The sequence below is a fragment of the Alosa pseudoharengus genome, unplaced genomic scaffold, assembly GCF_046254945.1.
Source record: "Alosa pseudoharengus isolate Yale_2024_CS ecotype anadromous, Long Island Sound unplaced genomic scaffold, YU_APseudo_1.1 YU_APseudo_1.1_scf_24, whole genome shotgun sequence".
NCBI lineage: Eukaryota > Metazoa > Chordata > Actinopteri > Clupeiformes > Clupeidae > Alosa > Alosa pseudoharengus.
Window position 1 is genome coordinate 9,098,374 of NW_027468689.1, and position 26,582 is coordinate 9,124,955.

Consider the following 26,582-nt stretch of genomic DNA (forward strand, 5'->3'; position numbering starts at 1 on the left):
CAGATGGTGGTGTTGAAATGTACATCCACACACACACTCAAATACGCGCACGCACACACAAACACACCCACATAAAGACACACACAGATATGCACACAGACACCCAACCACACACACACACTCAGGCATATAATAAAAAACATCTACACACACACACACACACACACTATTACACCTCCCCCCACACAGACACACTCACAAGCAAACGCACACATAATATACACAGAAGCAAACACACGCACACAGAAGCAAACACACACATGCACACACTCATTTACATACACAAAAGTTGCAAGAGTAGGAGATGGAGACAAATTGACAAGTGTGATTTATTTTGCGGAGAGAATGTGCAGGACTGGGCGGCGGTCATATTTTGTACCACTCTGCAGTACATCTAGTTAATTGCTGCTGTAGAACCATAATTTCCCTTTGGGGATGAATAAAGTAATCTATCTACTGATAGTATATTTTTTACTACCATATTTCTCTTAAGACTCAGTCAGGACGATGGAATATCAGGATCCAGGCTTTTATTCTTTTCAATGAGGGGCCAGTGCCCCTCAAGGGAGAGATGCAAGTTTGTGTCACCCCATTATGGGTTTTACCAGTATTCTCAATATTCTCTGACTATACAGAAACAGTCTACCAAATTTAAGTTACACACAAAGAGAAGGAGTGACCTACTAGTATGAATATACAATGTAAAGGTGTGGTGTGTGTGTGTGTGTGGGGGGGGGTGGCCTTTTGGTGACATCAAGTCTGGCCAGCTATTGTCTTTTAATTAAAACTACCCCCTTTCCTGGGAAGTCCTTCAGAGGCCTGACCCCTCACTGTGTCTACAAACATTAACATTTCACACCTGGTGATAAGCAAAAGGCCTCTAGACAGGCTTTCATTGAATTCTAATCCTTCAAGGATCAACAATGGATACACTGCATACAGACCAAAGACACACACAGGGTACACATGGGTACAAAATCACAAATGACCATAAGAACTACACAGTATACATTTAAAGAAATCTCCTGCTCAAACAAAAGTTGTGCGCATTTAGTTCTGCATTCTGCAAGTTGATTTTGATAACGTGTTTACAAACTTTACTTTACAGAAAATTGTAAATAGCCAGCTGTGCAGTTAATGGGATACTGTGCAGAGTTGGGAAGTTATGGTAGGCCAATTTGGTATGAATACACACACAGGGGAAATTCTCTCTCGTTGTTGAGTAGCCTGATGGTACGCACAGTGCGTACAGCCGTACACCTGCAGACACGCATGCTTTCTAATGTCACAGCGTGAGATTAGCCTTAGTTTTGTTCTGACCATTTCTTGAGAAATGTGACCATTTCTTGAGGAATGGTCTATGCACAGCCTGTTTCTTTGTAGTTCAGCCAGAAAGACTCGGGAAGCAACATTATGCATAAGAATTAATTATTTAATCCATAGAAAGATTTACAAACATGACAGTTGGCAATATGAAAAATCTTTGGCGTAGGCCCCGTCCTCGGTCCAGGTCTCGCACGATCAGACCCTGCAAATCCTGCCGGAGTGAGACGGCAGGGGCGGAGCCTACCCCCAAAGAATGAAAGTGAAAGATACCTACCGAGGCGCTTCTCTGTATCATGTCCGCTGAAATAAAGCATAACATATTATAAATGGTAATTTACAAGATGCGTAAGACTTTTGAACCTGGGATAGATTGACGTAACGCCGCGTGGTTGACAGGGTGAAGTTAATGCTTAATTAAGGTTCAGGAGACAATGTGCAATACTTTGTAGCTTTGCCTATAGAAGTGGAGTGAATTGACCATTATGTCCAGGTCAAGGCCTATAGGCCTACTGTGGTGCGATGTTCTGAGTCTGGTCTAACCAGGTGAATGAAGGCTTGATTCGATGATGAAGCGATGATGAAGTGACAAAGACACATGATCGATGGGGATTTATTCGGTAGGATAAATAGATACGACGAGAGACTGAGATTTAGCAGGGTCATGATAGATGGCCTGATGGAAGATTCCGAAACATATGATTTGATGGTATCTAGAAGATACCTGATGACGAGTGATGAAGTTCATAAGAGATATGATGACTCGATATGAGGACACTGAATATAGGATAATAGTTCGAAGTTGTATAGGCCAACGACTAGGCCTACTTGATTTTAACTAAACTTGAAGAAGGGAAGCAGTGCGAGGTGCAAGAATATACAAGTGAGAATGCAAAGTGCTGACTGTGCGTTGTTTATGGGACAATTAATTTACTCTAGTGTCGGTTAGAGGAACATAGACTATAATAGCCTATTGCAGCAAGAGAGTAACCACCACCAGATTTGTAAGTATACCTTAGTTGATTCTTGATAGGGCCAACTGAGCATCTGGAATGAGATGCTTCTCCTCCTCCTCAGGTCTTATATAGGACTCGAAAGCAGATGAGGACCATCTTCCGAGCAACTTGATGGATGAAGTCGGTAATCCTAGTTCAGCAGCTGAGGTAGCAGCGCCAATACGAAAGGAGTGCCCGGTATAGTGTGAAGGCGAGAGGCCACAACTCCTCACCACCATTGTTAGGTAGATTCTAAACCAGTGCCTAGACAAAGGCCGCCCAGTAGGAAGAATGAATAGTGGTGAATTTGCTAGAGAATGTGGGCGAAGTTTTAAGAAGTTAATCATAGAGAAATAAGGGCAGAAAGTAGTAAACACTTTACAGATTTTAATAGAGGTAACTGAGCCTGATGTATCTGTTTTAGAATGTTTCAGAAAGATAGTATAGTAGTGCAGTGAAAAACAGAGGTCAGAAAATGCGAGGTCTCGAGAAGGGTTAAAAGTCTGAGCGTCAGAACAGAATTCACCAGAACGCATGAAGCCATAAAAAGCCATGAGAAAAACAGCTTCTAGAAGTATATCAATATAGGGCGTGAATAACCCCTGCTGTAGTTTAGACACCAAAGTGCGAAGAATGGAAGGGGTGATAGGAAATCGTTGATCCGGGACGGATACAGTGGTTTTAGCTATACCTTTAAGTAGCAACCGTATGGAAGGTACGGAGAACAGGCTTAGAAAATTAGGGTCATTTAGCCTTGCGTGAAATTGGATGCCCGCTAACATCCTTCTAATTAATGAGACTTTGATTTTACGTGATTCGAAATTGTGGACGATAAAGGCGCACACGGTTGGAACGAGTATTGGAAATTGCAATTGTAGAGATAGGCAAAATAAAGTAAAGCAGGTCCAAGCGGACTTATAAACTTTAAGAGTGCTTGGGGCTATTCCCTTAACCATGTAGTCTCTCACTCTGTCTAACAGTGAGGTCATTGGTAATTCTAATCCAATATTAGATCTGGGAAAGGTGGGCACGCAATCGGCTCCAGGTCAGCAGCTGGGCAGCGCCGTCTGAACTCCTGAAATCGAAAACGAGAGAGAGCATCAGCGATTACATTTTGGTAGCCGGGGATATGTTCTGCACTAATGATAAAATTATGCATGACGGACTGCCAAGTTAACCGTCTAAGTAGGGACATAATTTTGTTGCATGGGGATCGTCCTTTATTAAGAATGCATACTACTGCTTCGTTGTCGCAAAAGATGTTGATCCGTTTGCGAGACCAAGTAGCGCCCCATAAGACACTGGCTACGACGATTGGAAGCAACTCGTGCAATGTTGAAGAGGCAGACCCGAGGGCAAAGTGGGAGAAATCAGGAGACCATTTCTCAGCAAACCATTGCCCTTGGTAGAAACCCCCAAAACCGACAGAGGGAGCTGCGTCTGTGTACAATGCCAGTGACTCTGATGATTCGGGCACGTCATTGTAAAAGAACGAGATGCCGTTCCAGTTATTCAGAAGATGAGACCAGAATCTTAGATCGGATCTGCAGCCCTCGTCGAGACAGACCAGATCACTTAATTTGATGACTGAGTGCGCTAAATTTAGTAGGCAAGAAATGAAGGAGCGGCCTTGCGGAATGATCCTCATAGCGAAATTGAGATGGCCGAGGAGCGAGAGGAGTTCGCGTTTAGTGACCACGTCGGAAGACTGAAATGACTCAGCGATGGACCTGATCCTGACTAGTTTCTCATTTGGGAGAGAGGCTTGCATTTCCACTGAATCCAGCAGGATTCCGAGAAAGACAAGAGACTTACAAGGACCTTCTGTTTTCTCAATGGAGAGGGGTACGCCTACATCGTGGAACACTTGCTTAAGGCAGTCGAGCACTGACGTCTCGGGAGACGGAAAATCAATTAGCAGAAAATCGTCTAAAAGGTGTAAAACGAATGGCAGTTTGCTCACATTTAGCAGAATCCAACACAAGGCTTCTGACAGGCAGTTAAATATGTAGGGGCTGCTTCTACAGCCAAATGTCAATCTAACAGCGAAGTAAAATTTCGACTCCCATTTGACCCCGAAGAGATGCCAGTCTGCGGGATGGATGGGCATGACTTTAAAGGCGTCTGTGATGTCTGCTTTTGCTAACCACGATCCATGGCCTGCTATTTTAATCAGATGAATCGCGTTGTCGACGGATGCGTAGTATAGCGAGAATGGCTGCTGGGGAATGCACTCATTAACGCTGGCTATAGTATCGGAGTGAGGAGAGGACATATCAAAAATGAGTCGCTTCTTGCCTGAGTACTTGCGGGTCGCTACTCCTAGAGAGTTGATCCTGAAGGTAGAGAAGGGAGGAGAACTAAGGGGGCCAATGACATAATTTTTATTCACTTCTTTAGCCAGTAAGTTTGAAACAGCATCAGGTTTCAGTGAGAGCAGACTGAAGGTTCCTGGCAATAAATTATTTGCTAAGTGTGGACGTAGCACCCACCCGAAATCCCTGGGAAAGGCCCGTGATCAAATAATTAGCAAATGAGGGGTCTGGATGAGAGGACAGAAGGTGTGAGAGGACTGGTACGTTAATGGGGGTCGATGGATGTCTGCTTAGAATTTCTTTGGTGGAGCCTTTCCTCGCACGGGAGGCCTCGTGCGTCGGGGGCAGACTGATTTCGGGTGGGGTTCTTTGCAGAAACTACAAACATGCAAAAAACGACAATCACGAAAAGAACACACAGCTTCGTTGAAGTTATTACACAGAGTTCCCACATTAAAGTGTATGAAGGGGCGACCTTACAGGATCGGAGCTGGGGACAGCAGACGATGGCTTTTGGTCGTATGTCTTGGGGCAGAATGCAGCGGTGTGGCTATGGGCGCTACATATGAGGCAGGTTATCGTGCGGTGCCCGCCGAAATGACGCACCAAAAGTTCAAAGTCTGTCAACCTGCTGTTATGCAGAAATAGGAAAGTGGCGGACTTGGCAGAAAAGGCTAGGTGGTATTCGTAAAAGAGAGTCCCTCCATACCGCTGGCTAAAATCGGCCATCATAGCTAAATATGTGTCCAACTCCTCTCTTCTATCAGGATAGACGTTGCATAGAATATCCCTGTAAGCGCCAAAAGCGATAATGAATTATAGCTATGATCTGGGGTCAGTGGATTTAAGCAGGACTGAGACGTCTCCGCATTCTACGAATTGACGATCATGGGCTGGTGACGGCAAAAGTAGGGAAGCCAAATTCACATCTTTACCTTGGATAATGTTTGATCGCAATGAAGAAGAAACAGCCGCCGCAGCGGGGGGAATGAACGTCCTACCGAGGGCCTGGGCTGGAGTGGCTGAGTTGTACGCTCGTAACAGCGGAGGCAGTGGAGGGCGTTACAGCCGCGGATGAACCTTGGAGGGGCGGTAGCGCAGTTGAGGGAGTAGACTGATTTTGAACGGTGGGATCCGTTGGGAAATGCTGAGAAGCCGGCGCCGAGGAAGAAGTCGAAGGACCAGAGGCGATGTTTTCGAAGTTGGTCATCCTGGTCTCCAGACCTTTGACGGACTGAGACAGGACGTGGATGGCTTGGAGGATCTGGTCAGACACTGGCTCGCCGAGAGTCCCGGCCTGGGAGGTAGAAGCCGTAGGTCCAGTTGCGACTCTGTTCGTTTTCTTCGCTGGTCGAGGTATAGGTGATTTTACAATACGTTTCTTGCTTGCCTTTGCAGGCAAGGTTGGACGTCGGGGCCTGGTGATGTTGGTTTGTCTGGGTGATGGTCCGGCGCGGGGTTACCCAGTATTTGAGAGGCCATAATGAGGAGGTCTTCCCTTGAAGTACCGCTTTGGATAGGAATCCCCCGACCTTCTAGCAAATTGATCATTTGCTCGGAGGGCCTGCCGGCCCAGGGCGATTCTCTTGCCAGAACGCGAGTGCTCCTGCGCTTCGGGGAAGGAGATGGAGGGATCATATCATCATCGTAGGAATCAGAGATGGGCAACGAGGCGATCTCTTTGAGCGACATAGCTACTACGGAAACAAGAGACAGTTGTCGTAAAAGAACGTCAAAGTCTGTATCTGAAAGCAGCAAGACAGGTACGTGACCCGGTTCATTATAAAGACAGGTGGGACGGCCGATTGGTTAGAGGTAATGAATGAATAAGTGACGTATTGGAGTCTTCCCAGCAGAACTACGCTGGCGCTTGCATGAACAGGAAAAAACACTATCTATCTATCTATCTATCTATCCATCTATCTATCTCCGTCTCATCTACATTCCACAAGTCATTAAGGGAAACTAGAAAAGCATTTCCTAAAGGAAATACAGTGCATGAAAATGCAAAAAATATGATGTAAAATATCATAGCTACAGAGTAAAAACAAATAATGCAGATATAGTTGCAATAGTGTTGCTAGTGTACATATGTTGGTTATTATGCCAAATTAAGTGGTTGCTATGCTGGTTGCTTGGGTAATCCTGTTGGTTGATATGGTGGTTGCTAGGCTGTTGCTAGGGTATTTGTCATGGTTGCTAGGCTGTTCCTAGGGTTCTTGAGGTGGTTGCTAGGTTAGTTGTGGTAGTTGCTATGCTGGTTGCTAGGTTAAATTTATTGGTTGCTATATTGGTTGCTAGGTTGTAACTGTGGAAGTGGTTGCTAGGCTGTTGCTAGGGTATTTGACATGGTTGCTAGGCTTTTACAAAGATGAAAAATACAAAGCCCGGATGTCACAAGTAAGACCTACGTAACAAAGTTTGAATGAAGTTTCCACGTTAAGCGGTTGAACCTGCATTAACTGCGTTAGAAGAAGAAGAAGAAGCATACGAATAAGAAGCCTAGGAAGAACAGTACAGTGCATTTTCATGCACTGTAATAAATTGTTATGGTCCCAAAATTGTTGTAATCTCACAAGAAATGAGCCAGGTCTAAGTGAGACCTCATGTTTCCCAAAATTCCCCATGGAGAAATCATAAAAACGCTATAGTAGCATACTTTCTACTTTTATACTTTGAGTAAAATTCACAGCCTATACTTTGTTACTTTTACTTGAGTAAAGCAGCTGAATCAGTACTTTCTGTTTTCTGTACAAGTATCTATACTTCTACTTGAGTAGGGGAAGTGTGTTTTTCACACCTCTGCACATGCACACACTCACTTACTCACCTCACATTGTTGCAGATCAGACACATAGGGTTTGCATTTGTGAAACCGGGTAAGATGAACACAAAGTTTTCATATATGCTTTACTTTTGCTGTAAGACTTTCTTTAGAATTTTTGACCAAGACATTTTCTCCTATAGCTCCCACTCCACACGCTAATATTTCTTGTAGGCAAACAATAAACATTGTAACATTGTAGGCTTATGTCAGGCGGTGGGACAACCAAGTATTTAAGAATAAAAGTAAGAGACCATATTCATTGTAGTTAATTAGAATAAGTCAGGCTCCGTGTTAAACAGTCCAAATAAATGCATACAAGATACAAGATTTGAGTTGTAGGCCCGTGCAGTAATCCATCCCTGGTCATGCATGAGCGCAGGGTAGGCTCAGGTCTATGTCCCATAGTAGCCTATATTTTAATTTAACATCTTTAATGGTAAGAGACTGCACAGGGATAAATAATGAGCGTTGTTTAAGATTAAATTACAATGGCACATATGGCAGACACCTTCATATATGAGAGACCCCCTTCTCACTCTATTGGAGCTTGGCTCCCATGCAATTCGAGCACTGCACAACACAGCGACCTGCCCATTCTTGGTAAAGGAGGAGCCAACTGAAGTGTTTAGACTAGCCAAGGAAAGTTTATGCATTTTTTTGCTTTCCTCCCAGGCTGAGTGTATCGTGATGGCTGTTGTTAATGGATGTCTGAAATGTTTCTTCATTGGAAAAAACATCATAAACGTAGTAAGTTTAATAGCTGAATACTTGACAATTCTGAATTTACTTGTAAGACGTATATTTTATTAGATATGTAAAATCAAACTAACCAGAAACACACAATTGATAATTTTGTGTTTGATTTCTGAGTATTCACATATATATATATATGTAACCTTTTGTATGCAAAATTCAGCACTAACATAGTATTTCAACATTATCACATGTCAGTTTAGATTAAACTACTGGTGTAATTAATAAATCACTGAAGTGTATTATTTCCTCTTCTGTTTTGTTGTGTCTTTATAGATTTTTGCTGGTGTGATTTTTATACTAGCGATTGTGCTGCAGTCCCAGTTGCCACCTGGGGATACTAGCGTATGACATTTTCTATTCTATTTCAGCTTTTTATAAATCTTAACTCTATATTACTCTCTTCATATCAACCATGTCCTTGATCAGTTATCATGCTACTAAATAACATGGACAAATCCTTTGGTACTTTTTAGGGATATTTAAACCATGGGGCCGTGGCAAATCTATGGATAGTGGGTATAGGCATCTTGGTGGTGGCTAGTCTTGGTATCCATGGTGCCGGGAAAGAGAAGAAGTGGCCCTTGGTCTCAGTGAGGATAATGCATTAAAATCTGTACAACAATAATGATATAATAATTATATTTGTAAAACAATAATAGTAAAACACAAGCAGTCACACACAAAACCTAAAACAAACTTGCTTCTACACACTGAAAATGAAGAATATGTCAATCCCTTTTCTTAGTTTCTGACAGCGAGTGTAATTGGTGTTACAATATTGCTGATGGTAGCCGCACATGTTATCCAAATGAAAGTATTAACGGTAAGTGCCACTATAAATACAAATATAAAATATTTATTCATATGTATTCATGGTATTTAGTGTACACTTGTTGTTATTGTTGTTCATTTTGTTGCTTGCTGTTTAATGTTGTTAGTTGTGATAATAATACTTTACAACTGGATGTGTGAACAATTTTTATTTTGTTCACGCATTTTATTAAATGTGCCCTCAATACCATATAAACATGTGCTCAATACATATATTTTTCTCAGCATGTCCCCTCCCAGGCTCTGTACTTTTCTCTGTAAAATTACTACATTTAATTAATGGGCAACATTTAGCCTCCCCGTTTTGTCATTCCTTCGCAAAAAGTATATTTTGTCTTAGAAACAGCAGCACATTTTATTGCAATATTTCAATGCATGTATGAATGTGTGATTTATGTTTGTAGGTGTATAAAGATGAATTGTATGTATTGTATTGTATTTAAATACCTAGTGGCGGTTCCATTTTGACACTTAAAACAACACTGGGACAGAACATGTAGCTGTGTCTGTTTAAATTACTTACTTTTATCTTTTACTCTATTTTACTAATACAGATGAGGATGCACAGCATGACAAAGATGCAGGGCATGCCAGATGTTTCCCATGTGTTAGATGCTATAATAGCGTCCGCTTTTGCCCTCCTTGCCTTTGAGGTGAGACTACACTGAAGTAGGAGTCTTAAAGAGACCAACAGCAATAATTTACACGAAAATGAGCAAAAAGAAGGCATTGTGTTTCATGAATGTAAACATTTTCCTGTCGTTTTTAGCTCACTGGCATTATCTTCGCTGCAGTGATCATACGGCAGCTAGTGAAGAAACAGTAGTCTGACGAACACTGAGGATAAACACTCAGGCTTCTCTCATCTTTGCCTGATCACCAGCAAGAGAGCAGAGACCTAGGCACAGAACATTCTCCAAGATATACACTGTAGCCTACCACACAGCGAATGTCACATATGGTATTCAAGAAATAAAGATGACTAAGAACTAATGGAATGGGGTCTTGCTTCGACTTATTTTCCGATAATGACAGACAACAGACAATACATTAAACCGCTTATTATACAGGACTTGATCTGCTATCTACTAAAATTATAATAAATGAACAGAATTATATGAAAGACGTTAATCAGAAGCTCAAAACTCGTTGCCACTGACAGAGGACGGATTTAACAGACCCCCGAATGTTGGGAAGGCCCATTCCTGGAAATGGAATTTCTGAAACACTCTGGAGCTGCTATTTATCAAGTGAAATAAACAGACTGTCAAGGGGACCATGAATGCAGACTCGGGCCAACATGCAAACAATAAGATGGATATCAAAGCAAAAATGTGATGTCCTCTAAAAGAACCCAAGCACATGGTAAAATAAACAATGTGTTGCAGACAATAGGCACATACATAAGGAACAGATAAGGCAGCTAACTTAACTATGTCCAGTGACCAAAAACCAGGGGAACTGGCAGAATCCTAAACCAGCGGAAAAAAACAGGAAAAAAACTAGAAGTCCAAAAAGCACAAACATGACATAAACAGAGAGCTAAATCGCTACTCCCTCCCCCTCCCTCCCGTGCAGACAATAGGCACATAGCCTACATAAGGAACAGATAAGGCAGCTAACTTTACTATGTCCAGTGACCAAAAACCAGGGGAAGTGGCAGAATCCTAAACCAGCGGGAAAAAACAGGAAGAAAACTAGAAGTCCAAAAAGCACAAACATGACCATAAACAGAGAGCTAAATCGCTACTCCCTCCCCCTCCCTCCCGTGCAATTGAAACTCTCCCAAACACACATCTCGTCGGTGATTTGTTGGAACAGTTTGTTATGTTTTATGGGCAAGGTTGGCCCAAGTTGATTTGTGGCTGTTTTGGAGCCTAGGCTGTCCACGGAGACCATGTTCTTTTTACAGTGTGTTCGGGGCACAGGCAGCTAGCGGATGGTGAGGTGATGTTAGCTGTATGTGACAAAAGATGTTTTAGCTGGGGGGCGCTGTGGCGCAGCAGGCTACAGCACCTGTACCATGTACTGGCCTAAGTGCACGCAGGGACCCAGGTTCGAATCCGACCAGCGGTCATTTCCTGATTCCCACCCCATCTCTCTCTCCCACTTGCTTCCTGTCACTCTTCACTGTCCTATCCGAATAAAGGCAAAAAAATATACTTAAAAACAAACATGTTTTAGCTTAGAAACCATGTTACATCACTTATAGCAACTTTAACTAACCTATACCCATGGGGTGTGTTTTTATCACGTCTTTAAATTCGCTCTAAACAAATGACCACTTCCCACACTGATTCTGTTAAAATTCCCACACTGATTCTGTTAAAAAGATGGTGGGGCTGATTTCTGGGGAAAATATTTTTGCTTATAGAAATGAGGTCCTCTCACTGTTCCTCCACAACTTAGAGCTAAGGCCACGTCTACGCGAAAACAACAAGCACTTTTTTTCTTACCATTTTCACACCTTTAACTCATTGAGTGCCAAAAGCATAATATTACTTTTTTCCTTCTCATGCGTTGAGTGCCAAAAACGTAATATTACGTTTACTCAGGGTGCGATTTGTAGGGGGGGATGGTGAGGATTTCCCCCCCTCTGGTTTTCCTATCCCTACCTCTGCTAAATTATTTTTATCCTCGGTGGGGACAACATTTATCCCCCTCTGCCCCTCATATTGATTAATGCTACTTCATATAAGTAAAGCGCTGCAACGTGAGAACAGTTTAGTAGGCTAGCCTACATAATAATCTGACATCAGAAACGCACCGTCACCGTCAGCACTCATGCTGCTGACACAGTGGCTGCGTGATAACTTAATTTGGCCTTGACCAGAAATTGCTTGGCATCGCTTATTCAATGGCTCTCTACCGAAACACCTGTAGTTTGCGGAGGATGAACGAGAAAGCACTCGTTTGATAAATCAGCCAGTTGGCTAGGCCTAGTAGACAAATAACTTTTAGAAATAATCTGTACTGCAAAAACGAATGTTGGTAGGTATTTAAACTATCTAGCGGGTGTTTTAACAGCTGCAAGAAATAGAAGCTTCATGGTCTTTATGTTCTGGTTCGTAAATTATTTTCATAAAACTTCAAGTTGCCCTATAACTTTACTCTCCAAACTCTTCACTGCACTGTAGGCAATTAACTGACAGTATGATAGGCTATTTATTTTCTGTAGGCTACAATAAACACATTTAAATTTTTTTTACTTTTGCATTATTACGCACTTGGCTACTGAACGCAAATCAGCAGGAGAGAGAATGCACGTAGCCTACGCAGCGTGTAGCGCAATGTGTAGGCTATTTGGTTACCAACTAACACTGTTAGCCAATTCACTAACTTAAGACTTCAGTGCCATCATATACAGTACAACGTTTTTTTACAAAACAAATACAGAAAGGATGGAGGCAGCAAAAGTAGAGGAGTCATTTCAGATGGGGCAAGAACAAGGTGAATTTGTATGCTTGTCAAAACGTAGTCCTACCCTGCATTAGAGGAGCTGATCATCATGCCAAGCACACTTGCTGTTTAAAGTCATACACCACGGTAAACTAAAACTAAAATGTTACAAAGGTGGAAAAATAATATAGGGTATTATTAGCCATGACATTACTAGGCTCGTGAATCGTTCGTTCATTTTTTAATTTTTTTTTGTGTGTGTGTGTGGGGGTGGGGGGTGGGTTACAAACTTATTTAAAATCATCCCCCCCTCTGGTTTTTACACAAATCGCACCATGCGTTTACTTAATATTACGTTTTTAGCTTTTTTTTTTTAATTACAAAACTAGACACACCTTATATGTGATTTTGGGAACTCTGTGATGAATGGAAATGAAATATATGACGATCGAAAACTCATGAAAACGCACAATCTGGACATTTTATCTGGACATTTTATCATAACTCGGTTGCCGCTTTGGGTCGAATCAGTGACGCTTGCAAGTCAGCTCAAAACCAGGCCATTTTCGTGGGTCTATCACTAGGTGGCAGTCTCGCCAGGTCTCGCTGATCACTTCCCGGAAAGTTTACAGGCAACATTTCATATTTCATGAAAGACGTTTTATCTCCATTTCTAGAAAAAAACAGCGATTTTGATGCAAACTAGCCACTGTTTAGCTTGGGATTTCTTAGGAACAGAGGTGTGTAGAAATACATGGTTTGCACCCACTGAGAGCTTAAAGTCTCACCTTTTGAACGAGCCATTGTATGTGTTCATAGCTATAACACAGAATATGCTGTGGCTGTACAAAAATCATCAACAATGGTCTAGATTGCTGGCACTCTAGGACAAAGCTTCCGAAAACAGCTTGGCATTCAATGAGTTAAGGACATCAGTGAAAACAAATCTTGTGTCCGCACAAAGAGGTGAAAACGGGCGAAAACGCTGTAGTGCTTATGCCAGGCAATTAGGCTAGATGTCGCCGTGGCGGTGCAGATGCTTCACGATTCACTATTTTATAGAATTATTAAAACAAACTATTTTAAACAGTTTATGCATTATCTGAAGCAGTCACGTAAGTAAAGCATTCCTCAGCACAATTCAGTTTTCAACTGTAAAACTAATAAAGTTTATTGTTACAGTTTGTGAAGAGTGCAATCCTTTATTTGGTGAACGCAGGTGCAAATAATCTCCTTTACTTTCTTTGGTTATAGTTCGCGATTCACATTCGTTTTTGGCTATCACCACAAGTGGTAGCAGCACACTGGACAAGGGACATGACCACCAGATGACAGCAGCCCCTCCCCCGTAGCCACTCCTGGAAGGGATATGGGAATGGGACAGGGAAAATAAGTGGGGCCAAACAGTCGAACCAAACATAACAGTAACCAATTGCTGAGACCAGAACACTGGCTCTCAGCAGCTGTCAGAATGGCCTCCTGCCAGTGAAACGCAAACAAACAAAACTAAATATACTGAATAACATGGACACTGTTTATGTGCAGCCCTGAGAAGGGCCTCCTGCCAGTGACAAATCATTTAGAAAGACACAGGACACAACACAATAACACAGACCACTGAGAAGGTGAGCTGGTTAAACACCTTAAAGCAACACCGAAGAGTTTTTTGTACCTTAAAATAATGTTTCATAATGGTTCATCAACTCGTAACAGGGTGAACGGCACTTTATTCGCTTTGCGGCCCTCTATCGGCTATAACCGCACTATGTAAGTTTGCCAGATCGGGTAGCGGATCTGTAGTTCGATGGAATGAGACATAAGAAACAAAAAATTTGATTTGCATCTGATGTCACAATACATCGTACTTTCATAAAATCGTGCAACATATTATACCTTGTCTGTGGACATTGTTATTTGCAAAACCGGTGCTGAATAAACAAATAGCGTGCGTGCGACAGAGGAAAATTTCTTTGGTGTTACTTTAACAGAAATACAGTTACTAACGGAAATAACTCCTTCATCCAACACATAACATTAACGCTCAAGGTCACACACACACGTACAAATTACATGTTTGGGCATGTATTCTGTAACGGAATACGTTTTGAAAGTAACCCTCCCAACACTGGAGGTAAGTTTAACTTCTGGTGTCACTTTTACCTCATTTAAAACTAGGCTATAGTTGTTCATTAAGGAGCTACTCTATTGATGTTGTCAATGTGAAGAGATCAAAATTATTTTCTTTCATAGGGCCCACATTTTCTAGCAGCGCCTCTGCTAAAAATATCATCAATATATCTGCGCCAAAGGGCAATCGTATGAAAGAAATGGTTAACAGCAGGATTTAATACACAGTTGTACTCAAAATGGCCCACAAACAAGTTGGGTGCCATAGTGCTCCCCATTGCGGCCCCTTTAATTTGCAAAAGACATCAAAAGTGGCCAGTTGTGTGTTGTCAGCCAGTAGTCGAACTTCCTTTAGAATCTTAATCATGTCTTGTCCACTGAGTCTTTTACGAATGTAGAGAGGTAGCCTAACACAGCCTACAGTTTTAGAAAAGAGCCTAAATGTCGAAATCTTTTCAGTGAGTGAGCCAATGCCATAGGTCTTCCTGGAGGCTTCTGGCAGTCTTTGTGAATTTTGGGCAGTGTATAGATGACTGGTGTCGTGTCCATTGTCAAGAAAACAGGTCAAAACGTTCAGGTTCGATCTTAGTCTTTCATAAAAAAGGGGATTATCCAATTGGCAATTATTCTCTGTATAATAGTCCTGATCACTCAACAGTCTATCCCTTAACTCACAATAGCCTACATGTTCAATTACCTGCTAACTAATGCAAATTACTGATTGCTGTTAAAGAATTTCACATGCACATGCACTCAGTTTCTTTCAGATGGTGGTGTCTTTCTGCCATCTGTGAGGCGGCAATGATTAGGCTATTTTATCCCAATTAAAGCGATATGCACAATCTCCGTAAGCCTATTATCTGTTCTTGCTTGTTTTTGCGCTAATGTGGCAGGATGGATTGGGGTTGAATCCAGCCACCCCCCTTCTCATTTGGTTAGGGTTGGCTCTCTTCTTTTCTATCCAGTTCGTGGTTGGCTCACATGATGTCTTTGGTGGCCAATTATTGTCACGAGGGAGACATTATAGCTCGAACATACCCCTAGGGCAGCACGCAATGCCAGAAGTTTGTATTGTTTGGGTTCACCTGATTTCCGGTTGTGTCGCAGGTACGTAAAGGCCTACCGCAAATGTTTTACCGTTGCCCAGCTTGCTCGTGGCTTATGTGGAGCTCCGATCTTTTATAGAACTCTCTGCTGTGTTATGCTACCTCGTCTTACATCAGATTGAGCGGAATAACGCATCGTTACCGTCATTGCCTCGCACGCCAAGCATTGCCTGCGAGCTTCGTGTATCAACATGCTGTGGCTCAGGTAGGACTTTTTCCATTTCCATTTTTCCTCGAGGTGGTGGGTCCTCTTCAGTTTGTAGTGTGGGTGCTCTCACAGTGTGACCGTAGCCGTGCTGTGTGTGTGTTTGTGTGGCCTTGCACGTGTGTCTGGGGTGGATTCTTTGGATACTCATACCTGAGTCGCTGGACGCCCACCGGTAAGCCTCAGTCTGGTTCTGTGAGTGTGTGTGTGTGTGCGTGAGACTCTATGCCAGTCTGTACCACCCATATGTGATGTTTGTTGTTGTACGTTATTGATGATGATGAACTGTTTGATCTCTACTGAATTGCTGTGATTTTGTGACATTGTAGTGATATTATAAACATACTCAGTGTTTTTACTATTGCTGACGTCAGCTTTTAGAGTGCCTAATACTTGCTGTGTTTTTGGACTAATAACATTTTATTTTTGTATTGAACCACGTCTATGTTTGCTCAGTACTCGAACCTGATTGCCTAATTTGATAGAGGTCTTAGTGGTCATTTACAGTTCCCTGGGTTAGACCCTGGGGTGGCGTAGTCGAACTCCATTACTGCGGCTGCTACACTAATAATCACGAAGAATGATATGCTCTATATAATTAAATGAAAGGGGGAAAAACAAGAATATAACATGTAAACATATGCACATGTTATAAGGGGTTATTTGCAATGAGCTACCCCTGCCTTGACTACAGAATAGAGGTTAAATATAGGCCTGACAGTATTGCTTTGTTGTGTGTGTGTGTGTGTGTGTGTGTACTGCGTATGGTCGTGGGCCTTTTTAGAAGAAAGTCCAGTATACCTTTTCTGATTTTCATTTGTCATTTTGTCTTGATTGAGATAGAATGATGGTGAAAGAAAGAGTGTAGTGCTGGAGAAGTGGTGTGTGCTCTTCCTACACATAACAATGAAATAACTTTTTAAATAACAAATAATTATGACCGCCGCGCAGCGAAGCGGCGGTCATATAGGTTTAGTCAGATTTTTTCTTTTTTTTTTCTTTTTCGCATGTCCAAATTTCCGTCAAGGATTCCCGGGACACTGTAAGACCGGGGTACACGAAACTTGGTGGGCATGTAACCCCACATGGATAGCATGGAACCTCCTGTTTTCGTTTTGATCTGTAGCCCCCCCGCTGGACTGGACCCCCAAAGGAGGGTAGGGCAGACACAGTTTTCTGTGAATATCTCGAGAACCGTAGGGTTTAGGAGGACCATTTTATTTTTGTATGTTGATCTCAAAGGGCCATGTCAACCCATTCCATAACCACTCATTTCATGTATAGCGCCACCTAGTTAAACACAAAAAAGTAAAAATGAGGTGTTGTAATCGCAGGTATCTGTGACCTAACATAGTCAAAACTTGACGACATTGGAAGTGTAGGATCATTATGACACCCTCTGAATGCACACCAAGTTTCGTGGAATTCCGTTCATGGGGGGCCACACAATAAATTAATTTATGTTACTATACACCAACTGGCCTGTAGGTGGCCGGAGACAGTTTTCTGTGAATATCTCGAGAACCGTACGGCCTAGGAGGTCCACCTTTTTTTTGTATGTTGGTCTTAAGGGGGCATGTCAACCTATCCCATTACCACTTATTTCATGTATAGTGCCACCTAGTTAAAAATTAAAAAGCAAAACATTAGGTGTTTTCATCACAATATCTCTGGCTGACATGGTCAAAACTGCACGAAATTGAAAGTGTAGGATCATTATGACACCCTCCGAATGCATGCCAAGTTTCGTGGACTTTCGTTCATAGGGGGCCTTACAATAAAATAATTTATGTGTACATTTAGTGACCGTACACCAACAAGGATTCCCGGGACACTGAAAGACCGGGGTACACGAAACTTGGTGGGCATGTAACCCCACATGGATAGCATGGAACCATCGCTTTTCGTTTTGATCTGTAGCCCCCCCGCTGGACTGGACCCCCCGAAAGGAGGGTAGGGCAGACACAGTTTTCTGTGTATATCTTGAGAACCGTAGGGCCTAGGATGACCAATTTTTTGCGTATGTTTGCCTCCAGGGGTCTTGTAAACCCATTCCATATGCACACATGTGCATAAACAGATACACACGCACACACATACATTCACAGTAATCCTACGTATGACACATACTCACACAGTAGACATATATACGCACACACACCCACCCACACACACATAAACATAAACATGTACACACACACATGCACACAATTCAAGAATTTCTCAGAATTATGAACAGGCAAGATGGGGGTGGGGTTGTATAAAATGTATATTACATGTGAAATCTATGAACTAATCATGTTTTGGTACTTGTTGTCTAGCAGATACCTGTGAGAATTGAGTGTGCATAATGCAATTCAGTGAGACCGTTAGATTCATATATGCCTTTCAGCGTGACTTATTTTTGTGCTGGACTGGGCGGTGGTCATATTTTGTACCGCTCTGCGGTACATCTAGTTGTGTATAGGCCAGTGTTTTTTATTGAAGCAATAAAGGAACAAAGTATCCAGTAACTGTAATAATAGATACTTGATTTGAATTGTATGCATTGCTACACTTTCTTACTCAGAAAGTTAAGTAACAAAAATGACAGTAATCTGTTACTTTATAATTAGTTACCCCCAACACTGAATTTCGAAAGGTTGCCACTAGTTGCAGCTCGAAGTCGTGTTGGTATTAAACAATATTGTGAAGGTATTAAAAAAGGTATTAAAAGGTATTAAATTCAACTTAAGAATTTCTGTATATACCCTGTTATTGGTCACATATCTTTGGCCAAATGAAATTTGACTGCATTCGTTTTTTCACTGTGTCTTTGGGAGGTGGATGGGTATGGTGATGCGCTTCGATGGATGCCTGAGTTGATGTTGTGGGATGATTAGTCTTTAGAAAACACATTTCTTGGCCATCATACATTCATCGTAATGAACTTTATGGTGTTTTTTTAAGTGGTTAAAGAGGTTCGTTGTGTTGCTTTGTGGCGCCAACACAACTTTACTGCACTCTTTGCATATTACCTGTTCTTGTTTTGTGTCACTTGCCTTGAACCCAAAATGCTTCCACAAAATGGATGATGATCCGATTCTCGGGACAAGCCCCTCGGCTTCGCCCTCTGCTATAGACATGTTTTTGTTTTCTTTGTTAAGATTGTTTATAGCCTTTCGAAATTACCCCCACGTTACACTGGTCTCTGTCACTGTCTACATCTAGAAACTAAGCTGCGCGGTGCAGGGACCAACTCTAACTGGCTCATGAAGGCACGTGATCAGACAGTGGTTATGGAGCGCCAGATTGGCTTTGCAAAAAAAAAAAAAAAATGTTGATATGGAGCTTTCTACGAATGAACGGAATTACGCATTTTAAATATCACTCGATCACGTGAATTTGATCGTGGGAAGCCAAAATTATGATCGTGATTAAAATTCGATTAATTGTGCAGCCCTATGGTTGACAATGGGAAATTGCATTGCAACCAACAAAGTTGCTAACTTAGTGTGTCCAGTGTGATCCTGTGTGGGATACCGTATGTGTATATGATCCTGTGTGGGATACCGTATGCGTATGTGTCTTTGTTGATATCCTGTCATGAACACACTGAAGCAAATCCCTAGCAACTTGCACCGAGTTGAATAAAGTATTGAACCTAGGATCTTAAGGTTTTGATGTGTTCCCTTTTTGAGGTATCGTTAATAGATTATTCAAAATGCATTCCAGGAAGAAGTATTTCTTGTCATTTATTTTCAAATGTAAAAGGCTTCAGTTGCATTCATGGTGAGTTTAAAATTCATAGAAGAATGACTGTACTGAAAAACCTGTACTGAAAATGTCTACATGTATGATGGAGGGTCTGTGATGTGGTGCTGTTTTTATTCCAAAGTCCCTGGGAACATATTTAGGGTGCATGATATGAGTGATATGATATGAACTGTGAGGAGGAATGGTCCATTTCTTTGTATTCTCCAACTTTATGGGATGTCATGGGATAAAGAGTAAAAGATGGCTTTGCAATGTATTAAATACTGAGTGCTAATCATTTTGGCATGTGTTTTTGTTAAAAAAAATATATGTATTTCTTATTTTATTCTCAGAATACGTTTGCTTGTGTGACCATCAGTGTGGGGTATCGTTACTTTTGAAAGTAGTTAGTTACGTTACTACGTTACTATCAATTAAAAGTAATACGTTACGTTACTACGTTACCTATAAATAAAAGTAACGCGTTAGAGTACTCGTGCTTTACCAACAATTAAAACGTGTTTGGGGTGCGTCTCTGACTGCAGCAGCAACACACATCCTCCTTTAGATGCACCAACAGCGCTGACTGTTTATGAATCAATCATGAACCTAACTGTAGGATAATGACAGGAAAGACAGTCAGCATATTACACGTTTTATTTAACAGGCATTCATCCTTTGAGAATTAGAACAGCTTCCATGAATAGCATAAAGCAGTAATAGGCAGAGTAATAGCCTAATAAAAACAAAAACAAAAAAACAGTAAACATCCTTGTCCGATGTCGTTTCCTCTTTTTTCATTTTAACATAAGAATGTAGCTTACTGTATTAGGCTGCGCACAAAAGAACAGTGCATCACACTATTAATAGCCTAAATCAACTTTACAAGTGCAGGCCTAACAAAGTGCTTAACAGGTAGGCACGCAACCTTCAAAATAATGCGCATACCTCCAAGAATCAAACACACGTAGCTTACACACACACACACAGGGGCGCCTGCAGGAATTAATGCTATGGTATGCACACTCATCACCCCATCCCCCCCCCCCCGCAAAAAAAAAAAAAATCACTCGTGAACAATATTTGTCCGTTTTAGGTCCGTGCATTGGTCAGCAAAAAAGTAGCCTACATAGCATAACAACATCCACATGCAATAATACAACGACAATGTCTACAATGACCTACTCATTTGGACAACTTGATACAGCCCTATACAGGCTAAAGTTACCTTTAGTTTTGTTCTATTTTGTTCTAGCGTAACGTGACGTCTGGCTTTAGTGCAGTCTAACGTTCTGACAAGCACACCAATTGCCTACCTTGTTCTTGCCCATGCAACATTGTGCGCTGATAACCATATATAGATAGCCGAGTAAAAGAAAACAACAAGTAGCCTATTGCGTGTCTGCGTGCGTATTCTCTCTCCTGCTCAAACAAAATGCATGCACGTTAATTTTGATAACGTGTTCACTAACTTTACGTAATAGAAAATGGTAAATAGCCTAATGGCATGCAGCTAAAGGGATACTGTGCATAGTTGAGAAGGTATGGTAGGCCAATTTGGTGTGAATACACACACACACAAGGGAAATTTTCTGTTGTTGAGTAGCTTGATGGTATGCACAGTGTTTATGGATGTACACCTGCAGGCGCGCCTGCACACACACACACACACACAGAGAGGCAAGGAGCAGGGCACAGACGCAAGCAGCCACATCTGACTAAAGGCAGAAAAGCAGGGACTTTACTTTCCTTATGAGGGAAATTCTTAAAGTAACGGAGTAACGAGTGCTTATTTTGGAAAATAACGGAGTTACTGATTACTGAATTCGCAAAACTAACGCGTTAGATTACTTGTTACTGAAAAAAACTAATAAGAGTACTCTAACGCGTTACTTCAGTTACTTGTAACGCGTTACCCCCAACACTGGTGACCATTGTGATTTTGTATACATCTTTTTACTCAAGGTTTGTTTTCTCACAGCATGCCATGCACTGTATTCATAACAGCTGAATTAGGCAATAATTCCATGAAGACCCTGCAACTCAGTGCAGTTTCAGTTACTATCTGTATTTAGGTCAGCTGTCTCAAACCCCCAAACCAGTTTGAGTCGTGACGTCTAACTCAGGCCTTCAGGTAGGCTTTGTGTTTGTGATCAAATACAAGCTGTATCACTTAATCTATGAACACACACACTGTTCTCCAGTCATTGCATTTTTGTCCTATATTAACTTGATTAACTTTACAGTGATTGCATGTTCATATTGGGCACAAGGTGGGCCCTGTTGTAATGTGAAGAATTGAGGGCACAGGGCAGCTGCACCCGCTACCTCTGCAGCTACTGTGGTCATGGGGGTTTTCCTGTGCATTCACAAGAATACCACAAAGAATAAAACTAGTGCAATTCAGTGCAACAGTTTCCATCCTCTTATTCACCCTTTGCAGACACATGACTTGTCGCCATGCTGGACGGTAAAATGATAGGAGACGTGCAGCAAATTATATTATGTCAAAATGATCAGAGGTTAACTCATTGAATGCCAAGCAGTTTTCGGTAGAGTGCCAGCAATCTAGACCATTGTTGATTTTTGTACAGCCACAGCATATTCTGTGTTATAGCTATGAACACATACAATAGCTCGATTAAAAGGTGAGACTTTAAGCTCTCGGTCGGTGCAAACCGTGTATTTCTACACGCCTCTGTTCCTGAGAAATCCCAAGCTAGACAGTGGCTAGTTTTCACCAAAATCGCTGTTTTTTTCTAGAAATGGAGATATAACGTCTTTCATGAAATATGAAGTGTTGCCTGTTACTTACTTGTGTGAACTTTCTGGGAAGTGATCAGCGAGACCTGGCGAGACTGCCACGTAGTTATAGACCCACGAAAATGGCCTGGTTTTGACCTGACGTGCATGCGATCACTGATTCGACCCAAAGCGGCAACCGAGTTATGATAAAATGTCCAGATAAAATGTCCAGATTGTGCATTTTCATGAGTTTCACGATCGTCATATATTTTATTTCCATTCATCACAGAGTTCCCAAAATCACATATAAGGTGTGTTAGAGTGTCTAGTTTCGTAATAAAAAAAAAAAAGCTAAAAACGTAATATTACGTTTTTGGCACTCAACGCATGGGAAGGAAAAACGTAATAAGCCTACTGTTGTCTGTTGTTGCCAGCATCCTCTTCTATGCAGTGGTATGCTGGGGAGGGAGCACAAAGAAGGATGCTGGGCTACTTGACAGGCTGGTAAGGAAAGCTGGCTTTGTAGTGGGAGCTGAACTGGAGTGCATCACTTCAATATCTGATAAAAGGACCCTGAACAAACTGATCTACATTTTGGACAATGAGTGTCATCCACTCCACAACACTATTACAAAGCAGAAGAGCTTGATCAGCTGGAGACTTCGCCCACTGCCTTGCACAACAGACAGACTGAGGAAGTAATTTGTCCCCAGGGCCTTTGAACTGTTCAATGCTTCACTTAAGGGAAGAGGAGAGATAGACTTCTCCGCATAGTCTGTCTGCCTCTCCACCCTCTCCATGTTTATGTACTGTCTGTCCACTAGCTACTTTTTACTTTTTACGTCTTACTGCTTTACTGTTTGCATGCTATATTAGCACATATGCATAACCCCTCCCTCCATCCCACATCCGGATTGTGGCCACACTTATACCTATACTTAATATGTAATGCTTTATAATCAATCGGATAGGGCCGTGTTCCGAGAAAAATCGGAACACGGCCCTATTCTTGCACAGCTGCTTAATCTCCATCGCGCACCGCTCGTGCATGCATTCCGAACGCAAGTGCACAACAGCAGATAGGCTACCACAAAAAGGCAACCAGAACGACAGAATCCATCAGCTTCGCATAATGACAATATTTGTTTTAGGCTATATTTTTTTGATTAATGTTCCTGGGAGATCCTTAGTTGCGTGTAATGTGGAAGCGCGAAAGTTCGACCTTCTCCCGCCGCTGCTGCAGCTGGACTTTGTCAAGTTCATCTGAGAGCACAAACGTTGGTCGTACTAAAATTGCCCTGGACTTGAATGACAAAGTAAGGAAAATAAAACTAAATCGAAAATAAAACTGTCGTCCCAGGACATAATGTGGGAACCGCTGTATTTCTCAGGCGAAAGATCTTTTTGGGCGATTTCTTTCGATCTCCAGCAAAGTCCTCATTAGTAAAATGCTGACCGCAGACACGGTGATAAGCTTTCTGCAGATCCTCAACAGGTGTGCTCACATCCAACCCCAGAAATTCCAGCCACAACTTTAGCCTTTCTGGATCGTTGAGAGGAAGTCTGTGATAACTTTTTTTGCCACAAATTTTCACAAAATCGCCCCATTATTAGCTGTCTGTTTCAAAAGACTTCAAATGCTTTCAATTAAGACAGCGGTCTTCTGCTCCTTCTTTGTATTCAATGAAATGCCAGTGGTTTGCTTGTAATTGGCAAGTGTACACAAAGGTGCATTATCGCCACCAACTGGGCTTGAGTGTCTATTATTCAAGCTCTCAATGGAAGAATGTACGGGTGTGAGGTGTTTGGAAAAATAGCTCCACAGTTTTACAACAAATGGTAAAACACCTGTTGGAAAGCATCTTTTGCCGCAATTTTGTGAGCATATCAGTGAACACCCCTGACCACTCTGTGAGTTTCACGTATTTGTGAACGAAAGTTTAATGTGTTTTAGGAAGGATTGTTCCAGTGCACCTCTGCAGCCATTGTGGAGGTGGAGGGGCGCTACCACAGAAACCGAAAATTCTCGGACCAGCAGCATGTGTCCAAATTTCAATCTTGACCGTTCTAGGGCATCCGTGGCCCACTGGTTAGCACTCTGAACTTGTAACCGGAGGGTTGCTGGTTCGAGCCCTGACCAGTGGGCCGCGGCTGAAGTGCCCTTTAGCAAGGCACCTAACCCCTCACTGCTCCCCGAGCGCCGCCGTTGAAGCAGGCAGCTCACTGCACTGGGATTAGTGTGTGCTTCACCTCACTGTGTGTTCACTGTGTGCTGTTTTTGTTTCACTAATTCACCGATTGGGTTAAATGCAGAGACCAAATTTCCCTCACGGGATCAAAAAAGTATATATACTTATATACTTATACTATTTCATCAGAAAATGGAACCGTTCTATTTCATCAGATGAAATGGGTCATAATCACAAATGTAAATAGTTATTAAAACTGGTGGTAAGGGCAGACAGGTCGTAACATTACTGTAATTAACATTACTGTAAATTAACACCCATAAGTATTTCTGGACTAAAATATTGCAAAGCGATTTGGTTACTTTATTCGACATGCTTTTATCAGTTGTAACATACCGGTAGTCAAAACGGTAAGAATATCATATCAGAACATGAAATAATAACTTTAACTGCCATACTTTATCCTAAGTTAGCTGACATTTATCGTAGCACACAGTGCTAGGGCTAATGTAACTTGCAGGGTTCCTATGCAGTATGGAAAACCTGGAAAAGTATGGAAAAAAGAAACAAGGGTATGGAGAAATATTTGTGTTTCCAGACTATTGCATCTACAATACTAATCACTTCACTCAGGTCATAATGAACCATTCCTACTGTTGTGTAGCTTAACTGTCAGTCCACATCATCAAGATACAATTGAATGGGGGTCCTCAGAAAAAAATCTCTCCCACAAGGGGACCCTGTGAACCCCTGTTCTATGCACGTGCCCTATACCATTGTGCACTGGTATGTTTGCGTAGCTCTGCTATTTTCGGCTAAAACACTGGTAGACTTTTTGGATTTTACCAAAGTTACCATGACTTGGATACTGCATTATCTGATAAACTGTTATTGCAAACAAATAATACTGATTTCTGAGGCCTCTGCCAGCAGTGCAATAGTCTCCAACATATGTAGGCTATGCTGTATCTACAGAGAGCTACTGGTTTTCCTACTGGTCTACAGAGAACTAAAAATGTGAGTGCACCTTCCACAGCACAGCACTTCCCCAATGAAAAGTATCCAACAATGGGCAAGTGTTTTCTGAGGGCTAACAAGTTAATAATAAACATTATTATACAGCTCCTCACAATGCTAGTAGAACACTCCATTGACAATGTCTAGAATATGGTCAGAAAAATCTACCGAGAAGTTTGAAAATTTGAGTATGGAAAAAGTATGGAATTTTTAAATGGAAAATGTGTAGGAACCCTGAACTTGTCAGTTCATACGTTGCCCGGCGAATAAGTAAGCTTAGGCTTACTTCTTACATGTCTTAAAGGACAAGTTTATTATAGTGGATGGAATCCATTATCTTGAAATCTCCCTGGCTTCTTCTTATTATAACTTTTTCTTTTTACCTTTTCAAGAATTAATGCGACTCTAACCGCTTAACGTACAGACATGTTGAAATAACCGTTCTGAAGGTCTGGAGTGGGGCAAGAGATGTATTTTTTCAGATTTTTTAAAAAGTTTATACTTTGAGAAATAAGGGATTAAAAATGTTAAAAACCTCATTTTTTTCCCCCATAGACTAAAATGGCTATGATGTCATAATGGCCTAAAGGCAGCTGCGCTTGTTAAGTTCCCAGAGTAGTTCCCGGGCTAATTAGAATACTGGCACAGGTGTCACCTGTGAATTTAACTGTCTCAGCTTCTAATGCATACAATCTGGTGCTCCCTAAAACTACACATCCCGTAATTAACTTGTGCGCATGTGCAGTAGCGTTCTCCTTGCCTCATTGATTCCTACCGGTTCTACAGGCACTGCTGCTGTCAAGCATCCTCTTGAAAAAAGTTTACGTTCTTGTTGTCTGGTTCGTCCAACAAACGACGACGAAACGGACCCTTTCCTACCACAACCAATGTAAGTTACAATTAATTTGTGTTTTTTATTTGAATGGAGTGTGTGAAGTCTGTTTAAAACGACTCGGCTAATCAAGTAAGCAAGCAAGCTGGCGTTAGCTTCAAACTTGTAGCTTAGCAACAT

General features: G+C 41.7%; 1 protein-coding gene across 1 annotated transcript; it reads right to left on the bottom strand.

Moving 5' to 3' along the window:
• Positions 1 to 910: 910 nt before the first annotated feature.
• On the bottom strand, positions 911 to 6,325 carry LOC143141734 (uncharacterized). Its single transcript, XM_076302448.1, has 4 exons — positions 6,020 to 6,325; positions 5,635 to 5,930; positions 3,668 to 4,654; positions 911 to 932 (listed from the first exon to the last, which is right to left on the bottom strand). Exons 1-4 carry the CDS (start codon positions 6,323 to 6,325, stop codon positions 911 to 913), a joined length of 1,611 nt encoding a protein of 536 aa, XP_076158563.1.
• Between the last annotated feature and the right edge of the window lie 20,257 nt (positions 6,326 to 26,582).